General features: G+C 45.5%; 1 protein-coding gene across 2 annotated transcripts in view; it reads left to right on the top strand.

Annotated features, from left to right (window-relative positions):
* The first annotated feature begins 1,718 nt into the window (after positions 1-1,718).
* LOC105474404 (bridging integrator 2) overlaps positions 1,719-20,724 on the top strand; it is a 40,457-nt gene continuing 21,451 nt past the window's right edge. Inside the window, exons 1-4 of one of the 2 annotated variants that reach the window (XM_071071702.1) lie at positions 1,719-1,957; positions 11,372-11,452; positions 19,847-19,901; positions 20,209-20,303. In XM_071071702.1, coding sequence (XP_070927803.1) covers positions 1,781-1,957; positions 11,372-11,452; positions 19,847-19,901; positions 20,209-20,303 — 408 coding nt within the window. In that variant the 5' untranslated portion in view covers positions 1,719-1,780. The remainder of the gene's footprint in view (positions 1,958-11,371; positions 11,453-19,846; positions 19,902-20,208; positions 20,304-20,724) is intronic. The other variant, XM_071071703.1, reaches the window with a different exon arrangement.

Consider the following 20,724-nt stretch of genomic DNA (forward strand, 5'->3'; position numbering starts at 1 on the left):
ATCACCTATTGCCAGAAAATTTTGTATCCATGTCTACAAATGAATTAAGCACATTACATTATAATCACCTGATTACCCACCTATCTCCACCTCGAGACTTTAAGCATCTTTATTTATGTATTTATTTGTATTTATTAATATTTATTTTTTATTTACTGAGAAAGGGTCTCACACTTTGCCCAGGCTGGAATGCAGTGGCACCATCAGGGTTCACCGCAGCCTCTACCTCCCTTGGTTCGGGTGATCCTACCACCTCGGCCTCCCTGGTAGCTGGGACTACAGGTGTGTGCCACCATGCCCAATTAATTTTTGTATTTTTAGCAGAGACAAAGTCTTGCTATGTTGCCCAGGCTAGTCTCAAACTCCTGGACTCAAGCAGTCTGCCTGCCCTGGCCTCCTAAAGTGTTGGGATTACAGGTGTGAGACATGGTGCCTGGCCAGACATGATTAAGCATCTTAAGGTCAGGGATTGCATTTTATTCATCCTTGGTTTCAGAACACCCAGCAATGCCTGCTACACAGTTGATCTTGAGTGCAGTAATGACTGTTTTGGAGAAAGAAGAGGAACACAATAGCATACAAGGGCCTTTAATTTTGTGTCAGGCCCCCAGCTCCCCCCCCCCACTCTTTAGGAAGTGTTATTTTGACCTTCTTCCCTTCCTTGAAGAAATTTTACCTGCACTGTAAAATCTGAGTACGTGGTTCCTCCACGCCTAGTGTCCTAATCTCCAGCTATCCCCTCAAACAGGTCAGGGAGGAATTTTTTGGAGAACTTCTCCCTAGAGAAACAATAGTTGTCATCTCAACAGCCCCACCCCAATTTGCACAATCTGTCTGTGTTCACATTCTCACATTCTGCATCCATCCAGTACACTGTACTCCAACTAGAAAAACTTGCTCTTCATCCCCGGCACGGGCATCCATACTATCCTCCTCAGCCTTTTTTCAATGCGATCATTCCCTTGCCTAAGAACTAGCCCCCTACCCTGTTTCTATCTCCAGCTTAGTTGTTCCTCCCTTTCTTTTTTTTTTCAGACGGAGTGTCGCTCTGTCGCCCAGGCTGGAGTGCAGTGGCGCGATTTCGGCTCACTGCAACCTCCGCCTCCCGGGTTCAAACAATTCTCCTGTATCAGCCTCTCGAGTAGCTGGGACTACAGGCGCCGCCACGACGCCCAGTTAACTTTTGTATTTTTCGTAGAGACGGGGTTTCACCGTATTGGTCAGGCTGGTCTCCTGACCTCAGGTGATCCACCCGCCTCGGCCTCCCAAAGTGCTGGGATTACATGCGTGAACCACTGCGTCCGTCCGGCCTGTTTCTCTCTTTCAAGCCAGGATCGGGTGTCCTGCCCGCTTTCTGCACTCTATCCCTACCAGTTCAGGCTTAGCGCCTACACCGCCACCTGGAACAAGAAACGCACTTTACATGGCGGCCTCGCATGCATACTCACAGGACCTAAACGTGTTTTCGATAGGGTAGGTCCTCTCGCTGAGTGGAACCCACACCATTTTCTACCCTGAGGTTGCAGTTACTTTCCAGTGCTCAGCGTGATGGGAACTGGCTTTCCGGAGCGAACGAGTCTGGGCCCACTGCTGAGGATCTGGTTCAGTGAGGACGAGGTTTTTGGCAGGGGCTGGAGCTCGGAAGCTGGCCTCGAGCGAGCGCTGCCTGAGGGCAGGCCCCGCCCCGGCCCTCGGAGCCGGCCCACTCGGGCTGACCGTGGTGGGCCGCGGGGTGGGCCGCAGGGCTGGCCAGGGGCGGCCTAAAGTGGCTCAGGGCCGGATGCGAGGCATGCTGGGAGCCCGCACTTCCTCCTCGGGGGCCTCAGAAAACCACAGGGCGCTGGGCCAGGGCGGCGGCCCCCGGGGAGCCGGCACGATGGCAGAGGGCAAGGCGGGCGGCGCGGCCGGCCTCTTCGCCAAGCAGGTGCAGAAGAAGTTCAGCAGGGCCCAGGAGAAGGTAGGTGGCCCGGCCTCGCCGTCTGTCTGGCCCACAGGAGCCGAGGCCGAGCCCGGGCGGGCAGGAGGGGTGGGCAGGGCGCTCAGGGGCCCCGAAGGGCCTGGGCTGACGAGAAGGGTCTCCCGCTCTCCCAGGGAAACGGGAGCGAGGAGTGGGCTTCCATGAAAACTGGCAGATTGGAGAGAGGTCGGAGACCGCCACCCGATCTTGGGCAAGGATGAGGGAAGCTGGGGAGACAACAGTCTCTGGCAGAACCTTCGACAACCCTCAGGCTGACCCAGAAAAGGTGAAAGAAAGGAAGTGACGGCGGTGGCCACCTTTGTATCAAGTTTTGTGCTAGCAATCCAAGATTGGTATTTGACAGATGATGAAATTGAAGGGTAATTTTCCTCAGAGGGCAATTTGCCCAAAGACAGCGATGCAGCGGGATGCCAGCGTGCACCCCCCACCGAAGGCTGGAATAATCTTGCATAGTTCTCCCCCTACCTCTCCCTGCCTGGCCTCTGGGTGGTGTTTCGGCTGATGTAAGCAGAAGCCCAAATCTGCTTTTGTACCCTTCCTTTGGCGTTGGGGAGTACACTTCCCAGGGTGATGAACCACATCTGTGTTCAGAGTGTGTCCTTGGTTAGTGCCAGGTAGCCCTGCCCCAGAACTGGCATTTAGATAGCCCATCTATTACTTGCTTGGCAATCTAGATCATGGGGACATTCTCTACACATTTTGATGGCATTTTTGTTTCTACCTGTCCAGAATATTTTCTTTGCTTCTAACCTGAACCTCTGCTCTCCACCTACCAACCCTCTAGTAGACAAGGCGGTTTGGGAAGACATGTCAGCCAGAAGAAAGAGCGGGGGAAGAGAGACAAGAAGGACCTGAGATAGAGTTTCGGTTTGCCTTTTTTTCTCTCTCTTTATTAAGCCTACCCACCTTCTACAACGGAGAAGTTTTGGTTTTCTAAGAGCTGATGGACTTAGAAGCATTTGGATGAACAGCTCTGCTTAACAACTGAAATATCCCTATTATCTTCTAAAGGTGGAGCACTGGTTTGAGCCCTGGGAAGGCTTAAAGGCATCCAGCTCTCCAGAGTTGATTTATCAGCAGAAAACTGATGGAATATAGATGTAGCTCCTGACTTTAAGAGACCACAATGGAAGGGAGGGTTTTTTTCTATCATTTGAGGTCATGTGAAAGAGAGGAAGAAAAGGGAAAGAGTTTGTGTTGCCAGACTTTGTTACTTCACTTACCCTAACTTCACCTTGATCCTAGTTTCAGCCTCTCTGAAGGCTTACAAATCTGGTAGACCTGAGAGCAGGGCCTATGGGAAGGTCTAGCTAGAAACAGTGTAGGCGAGCAGGAGGTACTGGAGGGGAGAAGGCCACACTGTGGTTGAAAAAAAACAAAACAAAAGCCCTAAAAGACAAAACACTCATGAATAGTAGTAATTATAAAAAGACATACCAGCCAGGCACAGTGACTCACTCCTGTAATTCCAGCACTTTGGGAGGCCAAGGTGGGAGGACTAGGAGATCAAGACTGCAGTCAGCAGTGATCACACCACCACACTCAAACAGAGGGAGACTCTGTCTCAAAAAATAAAAATAAATAAATAAATAAAAATAAAAGACATACAGTTGATTGTATTTCAGTCTTGCATCTTTTGTCTTCATCTGGCCTCTTGTCAACACTATGACCTTGCTTTGGGCCTTCACTCCTTTGTAAGCATAGACTCCAAACCTTGGCTAAATAGTGTCTTGCTCTGGGCTTCAGATCTTGCACCTGTAAAATGAGAGGGTTGATGCTCTTGATGAAACTCAATATGGTAAGAACACTAAGTTGAAAAGGAGTCACATTTGACTCAGAGTCAAATACTTCCCAAAGAGAGAACCAGCCTCTCAGCTTCATCTGGCCTGAACCCTGAGGAAGTAGAGAAAGAGGAGCAAACTCAAATCTGCCATGGGGAATTCCCAGTTGATGTAGAAAACAAGATATTCTGAATCTAGACTAGACACAAGGGTAGGCAGAGGTTGAACTTGGATAAGGTGGGAATGGCCTAGAATGCCGGAAGGGAGCTCAGCTCAATCAGCCTGAAGCCAGTCCTTGAGTCTTGGGAAGTTATTGAGAGCAAGATAAAGAGGGAGAAATTTGCACTAAAATGAAAGGATTCCTTTCAACACTTATTGCTTTTTCTGCAAGCAGTTGGATGTAATCTTCTGAATAATAAGTAATAGCTAATGTGTCAAATAGCGATATGTGTCAAATATCAAGCGCCTATTATGGACCAGAAACAGGGATATAAAAAAGTGATTATCGGCGGGGTGCAGTGGCTCACACCTGTAATCCCAGCACTTTGGGAGGCCCAGGCGGGTGGATCTTCTGAGGTCGGGAGTTCGAGACCAACCTGACCAACATGGAGAAACTCCGTCTTTCCTAAAAATATAAAACTAGCCAGGTGTGGTGGTGCATGTCTGTAATCCCAGCTACTCAGGAGGCTGAGACAGGAGAATCGCTTGAACCCAGGAGGCGGAGGTTGTGGTGAGCTGAGATCGCACCGTTGTACTCCAACTTGGGCAACAAGAGCGAAACTCTGTCTCAAAAAAATAAAATAAAATAAAGTGATTATCTCTCCCTTTACAGAGCCAACATTCTACCGATGTCATCTCCCTTCATCTATTCAACTCTTTAAAAGCAGGTTACTAACATCTGTGTTTTAGAAATAAGGAAACAAGGCTCAAAAGAGATTGGTAGGTAGCAGAAATGTTACTGAAACCCAGGTGTCCTGCCTCTGAATCCTAACCTCACTGAGGCTGCTGCTTTACAACGTTCCTGATAAGCCACTCTCACATCTGTGCCTCCCCCACTTCCTGATCCTCTCTGAGGAGCAAAGCTCAGGAGTAGAGAAACTTTTTGTTCAGGCATCCTCTGAAAAGCTGGGAGTGGAGGTCTGGTGACCATTAAATACAATAGGGATGAAACATTCTTGGTCTGTTTTCCATTTCCCGCCCAAACTCAACATGAGACTGAATTTAAGCTGACTTTATTTTGTGTGTGTGTGTGTGTGTGTGTTTTTAGTATGATACATCTTCTCGTTTCCAACTATAGTACTGCTTTCACCATCTGTTTGTGATTTCTCTGTGGCAAACCTCTCAGATCCCCCTGAGAAGGGACGTTGTTTACCTCTCCTTTGTTGGTCTTCTCTTCTGTTGACATCTACTCAGCTTAAATCCCAAAGGGTTAAATTCAACAAATATTTACAGAAAAACCCCTTTGTTCAGGGTACTGGGCTGGACCCAGCAGGGAATTTAGGGGTAAGAGACACTCTTGCTTTGCCAAAAGCTTACAATCTAGTTAAAAAAATAATAATAAAATAACTGACCTGAGAGAGGCAGGTCTATGGGAATTCAGAGTACAAAAGGATTGGGGAGAATCGAGAGGTTTTATAGTGGAGGCTGAATTTGAAATAGGAATTATAGACGATTAGTAGTTTTTCAGACAAGTGGTCAGAGAGTATTCTAGCTGAGAAATGCCAGCATAAGCAAGGCGTGGAGCCTGGAGTGAGAAATACAGCTCAGCTGGAGCACAGGGAGTGGTCAGAGAAAAGCCTGGAAAAAGTATATTAGGACCTTTTAAGGAAAGCTTACTTTATCATATATCCTAAAAATAAAGATTTCCGACCAGGCGTCATGGCTCATGCCTGTAATCCCAGCACTTTTGTGAGGCTGAAGTGGGTAGATCACCTGAGGTCAGGAGTTCGAGACCAGCCTGGCCAATGTGGCGCAATCCCATCTCTACCAAAAAATACAAAAATTAGCTGAGTGCGGTGGCGCATGCGTGTGGTCCTGGCTGCTTGGAGGCTGAGGCAGGAGAATCGCTTGAACCTGGGAGGTGAAGGTTGTAGTAAACTGAGATTGTGCCACTGCACTCCAGCCTGGGTGATAGAGCTAGACTCTGTCTCGAAAGAAAGAGAGAGACAGAGAGAGAGAGAAAGAAAAGAAAGAAAAAGAAAAAAAGAAAGAAAATTTCCTACATAACCACAAAAAATTACTGCACCTAAGAGAAAATATTAGCAAAATTTTATAATATCAAATATCCAGGCCCTATGCAAATTACCCCAATCAAGGGAATTAACTAAAATATAATAAATGATTATCGGAGAGGCAATGGTAAGGAACTGTAGCCACCAAAGATATATGTAGTAATTTTTTTTAAAGCTCTATTTCCACCCCAACCCTGATCTACAGAAAAGTTATAAATAATCAATGAACATTGGAATATTTTTCATGCAGATTCACCAAGTGTTAACATTTTGCCACATTTACTTTCTTGCCTTGCTCTTGCTCTTTCTCCTTAAATATCTATACTCTAATTTAGCTGCCAGGCCAGGTAAATTGGGACAGAATTCTCAAAGCAGGATTTTAGGGATTAGCATTATATGGGTTTTCATTAGGAAGTGATCCAAAAGTAGAATTTATTCATTGTTTCAACAAACATCTGTTTAGCATCTGTACACCCTGTTCCCTCAAGGTCTTTCGTTGGGAAGAACACCCATGACATAGTGTAAGTGCCCTAACATGTACCTGTTGCTTATGGCAACAAATTACTTTGGCCCCAGAGCACGGGGGTATGTTTCAGGGTGGTAACACCTTTTCACTTTCAGAGTTTGAAGGTGAGGAAGTTTCTCTCAGTACCCTCCACCCCTGACCCCACACCCTCCAAGTCTTTTGGCCTTGAGCCTTTTGGGGACTGGGGAGATTGGTCTGCCCCAGTCATCTCCTACACTGACTCTAGACTGAGTTTTCTCTTTTCTGTTTTTTCTATCCTCTCTACCTAAGAAGAACTAAATTAGGGGCAAAGGAAGGGAGGGGTAGCAGAAAGGAAGTTAAGAGCTGCACTTACCACTAAACAAGGTGGTTTTGCAACTTTCTGGTAGAGGACAGTGTTGTTAGCGGGGAAGGGTGGAGCCAGGGAGGATGGCAGACTCTGCACATCCAGGGCTGGGTGGCAAGTGAGGTGCAGTTAGAGACAGACACAAACAGATATGGCCAAACCAAACAGATATGGCCAAACCAAAAATACAAGCATTTACAGGCAAAGGAGCAAAACTAAACAGAATGACAGTGAGTACCTCTTGAGTGCTCTTTGTAGGGCAGCTCTGAGAAGGCAATTTACATGCAAAATATTTAATCTTCCTAACAACTCCAGGAGATAAATATTATCTAATGGGGAAAGGGAGTTCTGTAAACTGAGGCTCAAAAGGTTTAATGACTTACCTGAAGACTTACAGTCAGTAAGTAGAAAGGCCAAGATAGGAGCCCATATCTGTCTAACTCCAGAGTGCTTGATCTTATCCACTACAGCAAGAGCTCCAGGAATGAGACACACTCCCTAGATTAAGAATGGAGATACTGGCAGGCCGACGGCTCACGCCTGTAATTCCAGCACTTTGGGAGGCTGAGATGTGCAGATCACCTGAGGTTAGGAATTCAAGACCAGCCTGGCCAACGTGGCGAAACCCCGTCTCTACTAAAAATACAAAAATTCGCCAGGCGTGGTGGTGGACGCCTGTAATCCCAGCTACTTGGGAGGCTGAGGCAGGAGAATCGCTTGAACCGGTGAGGCAGAGGTTGCAGTGAGCTGAGATAGCATCACTGCACTCCAGGCTGGGTGACAGAGCAAGACTTGTCTCAAAAAAAAAAAAAAAAAAAAGGAGTGGAGATATGAATCAGAGTCTCTCCACAGAACGTGCCACACTCCCCAGATCTGGGCAGTCTTCCATGACATTCAAAGCCCTTCATAATGAAACTCCTGTCTCCCTTTCTAGCTTCATTCCCCACCACTCCCCATAACAGCCATGCTGAACCAGCTCGTGAAGCTGTGTGCTCCTATGATTTTGCTGATGCTGTTGTCTCTAACTGGAATCCTCTTTCTACTCCCACCCTTTATACTCTATTTCTTTTTATTTTATTTTATTTTATTTTATTTTTGAGACAGAGTTTCACTCTGTTGCCCAGGCTAGAGTGCAATGGCGCAATCTCGGCTCACTGCAACCTCTGCTTCCCAGGTTTAACCAATTCTCCTGCCTTCAGCCTCCCAAGTAGCTGGGATTGCAGGCATGCGCCACCATGCCCAGCTAATCTTTTTTGTATTTAGTATAGATGGGGTTTCACCATATTGGTCAGGCTGGTCTCAAACTCCTGACCTCAGGTGATCCACCCGCCTTGGCATCCCAAAGTATTGGAATTACAGGTGTGAGCAGCTGCGCCCAGCCCCTATACTCTATTTCAATCTAGCAAAATCCTACTCCAAGGCTCCACTCATTCATCCCGTCCCATATCAGTCTTACTCTCCTTCCTGTTACAATTATCACATATCTGATTCCTGGATACTGAGAAATCTAAATGAGCAAAGCAAGTACCTAAACCTAAGGAGCCTATAGTTTAGGAGAATAAACAAATAGAAAAAATAAAACAGGCTAGGCAGGGTGGCTCACACCTGTGATACCAGCACTTTGGGAGGCCAAGGAGGCGGATCACCTGAGGTCGGGAGTTTGAGACCAGTCTGACCAACATGGAGAAACCCTATCTGTACTAAAAATACAAAATTAGCCAGGCGTGGTGGTGCGTGCCTGTAATCCCAGCTACTCGGGAGGCTAAGGCAGAAGAATTGCTTGAAGCTAGGGGGCAGAGGTTGTGATGAGCCAAGATCGTGCCATTGCACTCCAGCCTGGGCAACAAGAGTGAAACTCTGTCTCAAAATAATAGTAATAATAATAGTAATAAAACAATAATTGAACTGTATACAAGATACAGAAGTTGCAAGTAATTGAGAGGGAGTAAATAATCGATCAATGGGATGAAGTGGATGTGGTTAAGTATCACAAAAGATACGGAGTACGAACTGGGTTTTGTAAGATACTTGCATGGCAGACAAGGTGGGGAAAGGCATTCTAGAAAGAGGGACCAGCATCTATGACAAGCAACAGTATTCAGGAAACTAAAAAAGTGTTAGGGAAGGAGACCTGCAGAAAGGAGGAGTGTGAGAGGTGAGACTTAATGCAGGGTCCGATCCTTGGGACCTGTGTGCATGCTAGAATTTGAACTATTACTTCAAGATACATATTGGACTTGTTTTTTTTTTTTCTTTTTTTTTGAGACAGTTTCCCTCTGTCACCCAGGCTGGAATGCAGTGGCACAATCTTGGCTCACTGCAACCTCCGCCTCCTAGGCTCAAGTGATTCTCCTGCCCCAGCCTCCCGAGTAGCTGGAATTGCATGTGTCTGCCACCACTCCCAGCTAATTTTTGTTTGTTTGTTTGTTTGTTTTGTATTTTTAGTAGAGACAAGGTGTTACGCTGTTAGCCAGGTTGGTCTCGAATTCCTGACCTCAAGTGATCCGCCTGCCTTGGCCTCCCAAGGCTGGGCACGTGAGCCACCATGCCCAGCCCATATTGGGCATTTAATAAAAATTTGTTGAACAAATGAATGGGGAACCATTAGAATATTTTAAGGAGCAGCAGTGTGGTAGACCTATTGCAGCAGGCCAGGTAATAAATGGTGAGGGCCTAGACTAAGGCTGTGGCAGTGAGACCAGGGGAATAGGATGGTTTCTAGAGATGGACATGGCGAGGGATTCAATGAAAAGGATGAAAAAGTAGTTGAAGGCAACTCTTGAGATTCTAACTTGGGCTTGGCAGGATGATGGTATCTCCTTCCAAGATGGGGGTTATAGGCAGAAGAGTCAGGGCTTTCTTACTACATGTAACTGCCTGTTTATAAGTGAGTGTCCTATTAGAATAGAGACTGGGTCTTATTCATCCACATGTCTTTTGCATTCGCACTGACATCAGTATGATGGTTTAACTCTCAGGTTTTCTAGTTGAGAGGCGATATACATGGATAGCATTCAGGTGTAGCTGAGTTTCCAAATGCATTATATCGGGGCCTCTCAAAGTTTTCCACAAAAGCCCCCTTGAGAGAAATGTCCCTGCCTAACCTCTCTAACCTCATCTATCTAGAGGAACCTATGGCTATAGTTGAAAACAGTCTCTCAAGTAAAAAATGTCTTCAAAGCTAACATTTTACTTAAAAGCCATGCACATTTTACATTTTTCTCATCAATACTTGTTTTAATATAATGCTCTCCTCCTTCCTTCTCAAAAACCCACTTTAAATATTAATAACAATGCCAGCCAGCCTGGTGGCTCATGCCTATAATTGCAGCATGCTGGGAGGCTGAGGCAGCAGGATCACTTGAGCCTAGGAGTTCAGCCAGCCCGAGCAACATAGTGAGACCCTGTCTCTACAGAAAAATTTTAAAAATTAGCGAGGTGTGGTGGTGTGAGCATGTGATCCCAGCTACTGGGGAGGCCAAGGTGGGAGGATTGCTTGAGCCCAGAGAGGTTGAGGGTGTAGTAAGTTGTGATTGCATTGCTGTACTACAGCCAGGGCAACAGAGCAAGACCCTGTCTCAAATAAAATAATAATAATAATAACAGTGACATTCAGAAAGATATACCTTATTTCTTTCTTTCTTTTTTTTTTTTTTTTTTTTGAGACAGAGTTTCGCTCTTGTTGTCCAGGCTGGAGTACAATGGCGCAATCTTGCCTCACTGCAACCTCCACCTCCCAGGTTCAAGCGATTCTCCTGCCTCAGCCTCCCAAGTAGCTGGGATTACAGGCATGCACCACCATGCCCAGCTAATTTTGTATTTTTAGTAGAGACGGGGTTTATCCATGTTGGTCAGGCTGGCCTCCAATTCCCAACTTAAGATGATCCACCTGCCTTGGCCTCCCGAAGTGCTGGGATTATAGGCGTGAGCCACTACACCCGGCCACATATACCTTATTTTTTCTGAGCTTTATATTAATATATATCCTCTAGCTCACTACTATGTACCCCCTAGAGCTACCCCTAATTTGAAAAGAATAACAAAACAGGATTGTTTTTTCAGCAGTTTGTTACATTCCTAATTCTGTTGGTCCAGTAAGAGTACAGCCCTTCCAGGCCAGGCGCAGTGGCTCATGCCTGTAATCCCAGCACTTTGGGAGGCCAAGGCGGGTGGATCATTTGTGGTCAGGAGTTGGAGACCAGCCTGGCCAACATGGTGAAACCCCATCTCTACTAAAAATACAAAAATTAGCTGGGCGTGGTGGTACACACCTGTAATCCCAGCTACTCGGGAGGCTGAGGCAGGAGAATTGCTTGAACCCGGGAGGCAGAGGTTGCAGTGAGCTGAGATCATGCCACTGCACTCCAGCTTGGGCAACAGAGTGAGACTCCGTCTCATAAGTAAATAAATAAACAAACAAACACAGCCCTTCAGTTGTGAGATTCTTGACTGAAGCCAGGGTCATATGAGGCCAACAGGTAAGAGAGACTTGACCATAACCTTATGGGCCTTTCTGACTTATATCCCTAGGTGCTGCAGAAATTGGGGAAAGCTGTAGAAACCAAAGATGAACGATTTGAACAAAGCGCTAACAACTTCTACCAACAACAGGTAATCTGGAGGGCAGGGGAGGGAAGCTTGGAAGAAGAAAGGAGAGGGCTGAGTGGCAGAAGAACAATAAGTTCTACAAACTGGCAAACATCCCCACCAAGCCACTCTCCCCCTAGGGTTAAGGGCTACAGGGTGATCTGCTGCTTATCCTTCCTCGGTGAACTAAAGGAATTTACCGGCCGGGCACAGTGGCTCACCCCTATAATCCCAACACTTTGGGAGGGCGAGGTGGGTGGATCACCTGAGGTCAGGAGTTTGAGACTAGCCTGACCAACATGGTGAAACCCTGCCTTTACTAAAAATACAAAAAATTAGCTGGGCATGGTGGTGTGTACCTGTAATCCCAGCTACTCGGCAGGCCGAGGCAGAAGAATCACTTGAACCCGGGAGGCAGAGGTTGCAGTGAACAGAGATCTTGCCATTGCACTCCAGCCTGGGTGACAAGAGTGAAACTCCATCTCAAAAAAAAAAAGTAGAGTTAAAAATAAAGGAATTTATCTTTTTTCTTGCAGTGAGCTGTGATTGTGCTACTGCACCCCAGCCTAAGCAATAGAGCAAGACCCTGTCTCAAAAAAAAAAAAAAAAAAGCAGCTCCCACATCAAGAAAAAAGAAAAAAATGAATTTAAAAATTAATAGGCTGAACATGGTGGCTCACACCTATAATCCCAGCACTTTGGGAGGCCAAAGTGCTGAGCTCAGAAGTTTGTGACCAGCCTAGACAACAACATGACAAAACCCCATCTCTACAAAAAATACAAAAATACAAAAATTAGCCGGGCATGGTGGTGTGCTCCTGTATTCTCAGCTACTTGGGAGGCTGAGGCAAGAGGATTGCCTGAGTCTCAGAGGTCGACGCTACAGTAAGCTTTGTTTGCGCCACTGCACTCCAGCCTGGGTGACAAAGTGAGACCCTGTCTCACTTTGTTATGGTTTGTTTAAATCAGCAACTCACTGACATGTTTTAAGTTTCTTAGATTTAAGGTTATATCTCTTAATCTATATTCTAATCCCTCCCTTCTTGTAGCTTATTTGTTAATGATACTAGGTTGTTTGTCCTGCAGTTTCCTACAGTCTATATTTTGCTGATTGAATTCCCATGATACTGTCTAATATGTTCCTATGTCTTCTATATTTTTTATAAATGGCTTATAGACTTAGAGGCTTGATGAGATTCAGGTTTTTGTTTTGTTTTGTTTTGTTGTGTTTTTTTTGTTTTTTTTTTTTTTTTGAGACGGAGTCTCGCTCTGTCGCCAAGGCTGGAGTGCAGTGGCGCGATCTCGGCTCACTGCAAGCTCCGCCTCCCGGGTTCACGCCATTCTCCTGCCTCAGCCTCCCGAGTAGCTGGGACTACAGGCGCCCACAACCGCGCCCGGCTAATTTTTTGTATTTTTAGTAGAGACGGGGTTTCACCGTGGTCTCGATCTCCTGACCTTGTGATCCGCCCGCCTCGGCCTCCCAAAGTGCTGGGATTACAGGCGTGAGCCACCGCACCCGGCCAGGTTTTTGTTTTGATGGCAAGAATACTTAATAGGTGTTACTGTATTCTTCCATCAGGAGGCACATAAAGTCTGATTGTCTCCTTTTTTTGTGTGATGTTAATAGTAAAGTAACAGCATATAAGTTGCAGGGCTAGGATTTAGACATAAACGCAGCTTTTTTCACTATGCCTCACTAGGAGGCCTCCCTGGGCCTCTTCTCAACTCTTCTTACTGTTCTATTTCCAACTCCAGGATGAATAGAAGAAAAATCAGTAAGTTGACACCCACTGTGGAAGGTTTCTGATTCTTGGTCCATTCTGTCCCTCTGTCCTCTCTCTAAGAGCAGATGTGTAGGTAGAAAAGGTAAGAGATGAAGCAGGACCATCAGGAACAACAAGATCCGATGGGACAGTCCCCTCAGAATTCCCTGTGGAAGCCCACCATTTAAACATCACTTAAGGGGGAAAATAAGAAATGAAATGGAGTTAGGTTGGGAATAAGGAAAAGCTTCTAGCTGGGTGCAGTGGCTCATGCCTGTCATTCCAACATTTTGGGAGGCTGAGGCGGAAGGGCTAGGGGTTCAAGACCAGCCTTGGCAACATAGTGAGACCTTGTCTCTATAAAAAAAATAAATAAGGAAAAACTTCTTGATTGAGAGAATGATACACCTGTAAGAAGTGCTGATTGAATATGCTTTTGAAATTCTCTTTTTGGTAAATTCATTTAACAAATATTTTATGACCACCTGCTGAGTGCCAGGAACTGTGTTTGGTGCTGGGACTTCAACATGAATGAGACAACCTGCCTGCCCTCAAGGCTCTTAGTTTAAGAAGGAAGACAGTGACAATACAGTCATGTCTGACCTGAGGACCTGGGGTGGCAAAGACACACGGGAGGAAAAAGGACAAGGTCAAGGATTTTTTTTTTCTTTTTGTGAAGACGAGATCTCACTATGTTGCCCAGGCTGGTTTCAAACTCCTAGGCTCAAGCAATCCTCCTGCCTCTGACTCCTTGAGTGCTGGGATTACAGGTGTGAGTGGAGTGTTCCAGAAGTTGAACCGGTTGGTCATGTGCCCTATCCCTCACCCACAGTTAGCTTGCAGGTAAACTTTTTATTAATAGCTTAGCCTATCAATACCAAACTTCCTAGCCTAATTTCAAAGTCTTGCCACTTGCCCACATTCCTGATCACATTTCTTTTTTGTTTTGTTTTGTTTCTGTTTGTTTGTTTTGTTTTTGAGATGGCATCTTGCTGTGTCGCCCAGGCTGGAGTGCAGTGGCATGATCTCAGCTCACTGCAACCCCTGCCTCCCGGGTTCAAGCGATTGTCCTGCCTCAGCTTCCTGAGTAGCTGGGATTACAGGTGTGCGCCACCATGCCTGGCTAATTTTTGTATTTTTAGTAGAGATGGGGTTTCACCACATTGGCCAGGCTGGTCTCGAACTCCTGACCTCAAGTGATCCACCCGCCTCAGCCTCCCAAAGTGCTGGGATTACAGGTGTGAGCCACTGCACCCAGCTCTGATCACATTTCTTCCATAGGTAATTTTTATTTGAGGCTCTACTTGCTTCCCCCTTGTCCTTCTCTTCAGAGTGTATTACATAGGAAAGATTATTTTCCTCAAGCAACACTTTAACCTGTTATTTCTGGTAGTGACAGCTGTTTCCAATTCATTACCTTTAAAATCAAATCTAATAATCTAGCTTCATCTTTCCCTCCTGGATCTACATTAAATCAAGCACTTTCAATACTTGATCACTTCAGCACTTGGGCATGCTATTTACACTTGTTTTGCTGAGTATCTGAGTCCGTTTTTCTCCAGAAAGTAGGGAACCCCAGGACAAGAACCTTCTCCATCCTCAGTACTCCAGTCTCTTAAGACCTAGCTCTGTCCACCTGACTGCTCAGGACAAGCTTCTGGTGTGAGTGGTTCATTAACTGAGGGTTGGGCCTGTTTGTATAATGGGTGGGAAGGACTGACTCAGACTCTTTATGGCAATGCCAAGAATTTGGCAAGGATTCAGAGAGCAGAAGTGATAAAATCATAAGATTTAGAGCTAGAACTGGCCTTACCCTGCATTTATAGTTGAAGAAATGGAAGGCAGAGAAGTGGAGTAACTTGCTAGTTGGTGGTAGAGCCAAGTTTCTTGACTCCCAGACAAGCGAGAACCCAAGACTATGAGAGTCACGTCTGTCAGGAAAGGAGAAAGATGTTGGGATTATTCAGCCTGGAGATATTCCAGGGGAGGACAGATAGGTCAGAGAAAGAAAATGATACCTGTTGCTGACCTGTATTCTCCCTCTTCCCCCACTGCACACCACTACCACACACACACACGCGCGCACACACACACACACTCTCACATTCATACTTCATCTTCTCAAAAGAAAGAGCAAGAGCATAAAGGAGAACTTTGTAACTAAAAGGCTTGATCCTAAAACACAGAAATGGAACTGGGCTTTTGTGAGCTGCAGTGGAAAGCAGAAAGCATTCATTTTCTGGGCTGTGATAGAGTACCCCCTAGTTTTGAACACTGCATTTATGCACGGTAACCTTGATTACTGATCTGATTTTTCAGGTCATATGATAACTAATGGGAAAACATTAGGAATTTTATTTGTAGAAATTGTGCAAGGTAATTTTTTTTTTTTTTTTTTTTTGAGACAGAGTTTTGCTCTTATATTCCAGGCTGGAGTGCAGTGGTGTAATCCCAGCTCACTGTAACCTCTGTGCCCCCAGGTTCAAGCGATTCTCCTGCCTCAGCCTCCCAAGCAGCTGGGATTACAGGCGTATGCTACCATATCCAGATAATTTTTGTATTTTTAGTATAGATAGGGTTTCACCATGTTGGCCAGGCTGGTCTTGAACTCCTAACCTCAGGTGATCCACCCGCCCCGGCCTCCCAAAGTGGTGGGATTATAGGTGTGAGCCACAGCGCCCGGCCTGTGCAAGGTAATTTGCCGGTTTTTATTACTTTATTATATTTATTTTTGAAATAAAATTTTCATGGTGAAGTAAAAAATTGAGTCTTTTTTTATCCTTCAGGAAAGAATTTAAAAGTTTTAATTTTTTTTTTTTTTTTTGAGACGGAGTCTCACTCTGTCGCCAAGGCTGGAGCGCAGTGGCGCGATCTCGGCTCACTGTAACTTCCACCTCCCGGGTTCAAGCAGTTCTCCTGCCTCAACCTCCCAAGTAGCTGGGATTACAGGCATGTGCCACCACGCCCAGCTAATTTTTATATTTTTAGTAGAGACAGGATTTCACCATGTTGGCCAGGATGTTCTCAATCTCTTGACCTCGTGATCTGCCCATCTCGGCCTCCCAAAGTGCTAGGATTACAGGCTTGCACCACTGCACCCAGCCAAGCCTTGTTCATTTTTATAATCCCCAAAACTTTTTCAAGGCTCTTTAAAATCTTGATTATCACCTTTTCAAAATTCTCAAACTTCTACCTCCTCCCTTATTCAAGTTTAAACGATGTTGTGTACATTTAACATGTTAGGCTATCTAAGCTTTTTTCTGTACATGAGAAAGCAAGGAGGAAGTGAGATATATCCTTTCTGGTAGATGCTGAGTGTTTCTGAATTTTGTTAACTGACTGAATCTGTCTCCATTATGCTATTGAAAGTGCTTTCTCAAGGTCACCAGTGACCCATTACCAAATCCAGTTAATTTTACCAATTCTTCCTGCATTCTAACATCTCTGTAGCATCTGACACTTCCTTGATTGGTTTTGTTTTTTAGACAGAGTGTGCTTTGTTGCCCAGGCTGGAGTGCAGTGGCGCAATTGCAGCTCACTGCAAGCCTCCACCTTCATGGTTCAAACAATTCTGCTGCCTAAGCCTCCCGAGTAGCTGAGATTACAGGCGCCTGCCACCACACCTGGCTAATTTTTGTATCTTTAGTAGAGATGGACTTTCACCATGTTGGCCAGACTGGTCTCGAACTCCTGACCTCAAGTGATCCGCCCACCTCGGCCTCCCAAAATGCTAGGATTACAGATTGGAGCCACCTCATCTGGCCTACTTCCTTGATTGTTTATATGATGTTCTCTTAATCCTTATTTGCTCTAACACAGCACAAATCACAGTTCTGTACTTCTCTGACAGTGCCTTTCACTCCTTTAGGACTGTGTCCTCATGTCTCTTCAAACTGACATTCAGCCCCTTGAGAGGGACTTTTGATCTGATGTTTGGTCAAAAGTTTGGACTAGCTTAGAAGTGAGCTCTGAGGCCCGGCACAGTGGCTCACACCTGTAATTCCAGCACCTTGGGAGGCCGAGGTGGGCGGATCACATCGTCAGGAGATCGAGACCATCTAGCTAACACAGTGAAACCCTGTCTCTACTAAAAATACAAAAAATTAGCCGTGTGTGGTAGCACACACCTATAGTCCCAGCTACTCGGGAGCCTGAGGCAGGAGAATTGTCGCTTGAACCCAGGAAGCAGAAGTTGCAGTGAGCCAAGATTGCGCCACTGCACTCCAGCGTGGGCGACAGAACAAGACTCCGTCTCAAAAAAATAAAAAATAAAAAAAGAACAGTGAGCTCTGGAGGTGAGAAAATTGATGAAATAACTAGTCCAGTTTTCTTTGATTTGACCAAGTAGACCTAAATTTTCTGCTGCTAAAATTAAGTAAATAGTGACCTTTCCCCAAAGATTTCCACAGGAAAAATTTTGTCACTAGATAGAATTTTCTGAATTTTCATTTTTTTCTCATAATTTTTTTTTTGAAGTGGAGTCTTGCTCTGTTGCCCAGGCTGGAGTGCAGTGGTGCAATCTCGGCTCACTGCAACCTCTGCCTCCTGGGTTCAAGTGATTCCCCTGCCTCAGCCTCCTAAGTAGCTGGGATTACAGGTGCATGCCACCGTGCCTAGCTAATTTTTGTGTTTTTAGTAGAAACAGGGTTTCACCATGTTGGTCAGGCTGGTCTTGAACTCCTGACCTTGTGATCCGCCTGCCTTGGCATCCCAAAGTGCTGGGATTACAAGTGTGAGGCACCACGCCTGGCCTCTCCCATAATTTTTTATTTATTTATTTATTTTTGAGATGGAGTTTTGTTCTTGTTGCCCAGAGTGGAGGGCAATGGCACAATCTTGGCTCACTGCCACCTCCGCCTCCCGGGTTCAAGTGATTCTTCTGCCTAAACCTGCCAAGCAGCTGGGATTACAGGTGCCTGCCACCACACCCTGCTAATTTTTTGTATTTAGTAGAGATGGGGTTTCACCATGTTGGTCAGGCTGGTCTCAAACTCCTGACCTCAGGTGATCCACCTGCCTTGGCCTCCCAAAGTGCTGGGATTACAGGCGTGAGCCACTGTGCCCGGCCCCATAATTTTTTATACTTTTGGTATCATCAATAGCCTATCAAGTAATTAATACAGCAAATAACAAATGAAAAAATTCACAAGTATTTTATGGTATACTGAATAATGCAACTTGGCTTTCAAGTACAACATCCCCTGAACTGGTCTGCTCTGATCTGTAGGCTGGCTCCATAGAGTACCCTTAAAGTGGGCTGCACCTCTCAGTCCATCCCTACAGTCCACAGTCCTGAAGTCAGTTTCCAGAATGTCAGATGTCTGGCCTTAAATTCCCAACCAACTCTTCAAAATGAGTTTACACATAGGAAGGAGACCAAAATGGGAAGAGGGTTTAAACACCATAAGGAACAACTGAGGAAATCTATGAGAAAGACTTGGTCAAGGGCACATGCAAGTTGTCTTCAAGCATGTGTGGAAGAGAAATTAGATCTACTCTATGGGTACAGAAGGCCAACCCAAGACTCATAGGAAAAAGTTGGTTTGTTTGTTTTGAGACGGAGTCTTGCTTTGTCACCCAGGCTGGAGTACAGTGACACGATCTGATCTCAGCTCACTGCAATCTTCGCCTCCCAGGTTCAAGCGATCCTCCTACCTCAGCCTCCCGCGTAGCTGGGACTACAGGTGTGCGCCATCACGCCCGGCTAATATTTTGTATTTTTACTAAAGACAGGGTTTCACCATTTTGACCAGGTTGGTCTCGAACTCCTGACCTAAAGTAATCCACCAGCCTTGGCCTCCCAAAGTGCTGGGATTATAAGGGTGAACTACTACGCCCAGCCAGAAAAAGTTTTAACAGAACTCTTTTAAAATCAAGTGATACTGTCTCAGGCAAGATGTTAGTTTCCAGTTCCTGGAAGTATTTGAGAAGCAGAGGCTAAATGAACATTTGTCAGAGTAATAACAAAAGCAGTTCATCTATCAGATTGAGATTTAAACTTCCAAGTCTAAAAGATACCTTCTTTTCCTTTTTTAGAGGGAGGAGGAGCCCTTGTCTGAACTTGGGATTCCTAGGCTAAAAAATGAGATTTCAGGCACAGGAGCAAAGATGGAAGCAGGGATAGATAGAGCTATAGATGAAGACATTCGGGGTGGAACAGGAGAAGCAATGATGAGGCTACTTGGAGTAGCATAAAGCAGGTGACTGATGGAAGGGAAGGGTAAAGTGAGGCAAGGCAGAGAAGGATATCGGGGGGAGAGGAGTGTCTGTGTGGGGGTTCAGAGAAAGAAGAAGGCCTGGTGTCTGCAGAAAATGGTAGCACTTTACCCAGAGGGGAGGGTGCAAGCCAGAGAATCGCAGTGTCACATGGAGAACACTTACATTTCAAAAGAGGAACTTGGGTATAGGCTCTTGTTCACTGGAAGGAAGATGCCAGTGTAATGGGAGCTTTAGCAAGCCCCTATCTTAACTAACACAAAAGAGACCACCTACAACATGTTGGTAAAGAAAGTAAAGGCTAACTTATAACAATTGTGAATATTTGAAGAAATTCCAGGTGTGATTTCTGCTTTTAACCTACTTTTCGACTTTGACCTCTGGAGCATCTTTTGAAATATGAATCTCTTTAGTCACCAAATGTACTTTTCTCTTTCAGGCAGAAGGCTACAAGCTGTACAAGGACCTGAAGAACTTCCTTAGTGCAGTCAAAGGTGGGCATTGCAGCATGGGAGAATCCAGAGGGCATTTATACAGCTACTAAGAGGTTTGGGGGTGGAAAACATCAGCCATACCCCCAGGTTTTTGTCATTTTATCATTTGTCTACTCTTGACTCCTGGAACTTTGTGGGCTGAGGAAGAGTGACTTTTCCTTTCAGCCCCATCCAGCTTTCCTCACTTACATAACCTAAACCTTCTGAGTTTGTCCTTCTGAATTGGAACCACTGATTTGTCACCCATGTGATTACAACAAATACTGTTGGGGAAACATGATGGTGGGACTGAATTTTCTCCTTTCAGTGATGCATGAAAGTTCAAAAAGAGTGTCAGAAACCCTGCAGGAGATCTACAACAGCGAGTGGGACGGTCATGAGGAGCTGAAGACCATTGTAGGGGTAAGAGTGGCTTGGGTTTTACGACTTGTTGGCACTTATTCCTGTTTGCATCTCAACCTCAGCTTAGATTCTCTATCCAAGAAAATAGGAAAACAAAGGAGCCAGTTCACACTGTGCATTTGTATAGCCTCAGTCACTGGGTGGTAGGAAGAAGCTACAACTGTTAAGGTAAAAACAAGTTTTCACTAATCTGTGGATTCCTCTAATTTTGACTCTCTTCCCCTCTTTAAAACATTATGGGAAGTTTTACCTCATAAAGATGGGTTGTTTTTTAAAACAAAGTTCATACACTCTTAAACTTTCCCATATAAACTCTGGAGTCCAAGGCTTTAACCTTGTGCCCTGATCGTAATCTCTGAATGTATGTTCAGACTCCCATAGCGCAGTTCCTTGGGGTAGGGGCTGTTTCTTTTCTTCCTCT

This window comes from Macaca nemestrina, chromosome 10 (assembly GCF_043159975.1).
Source record: "Macaca nemestrina isolate mMacNem1 chromosome 10, mMacNem.hap1, whole genome shotgun sequence".
Taxonomy (NCBI): domain Eukaryota; kingdom Metazoa; phylum Chordata; class Mammalia; order Primates; family Cercopithecidae; genus Macaca; species Macaca nemestrina.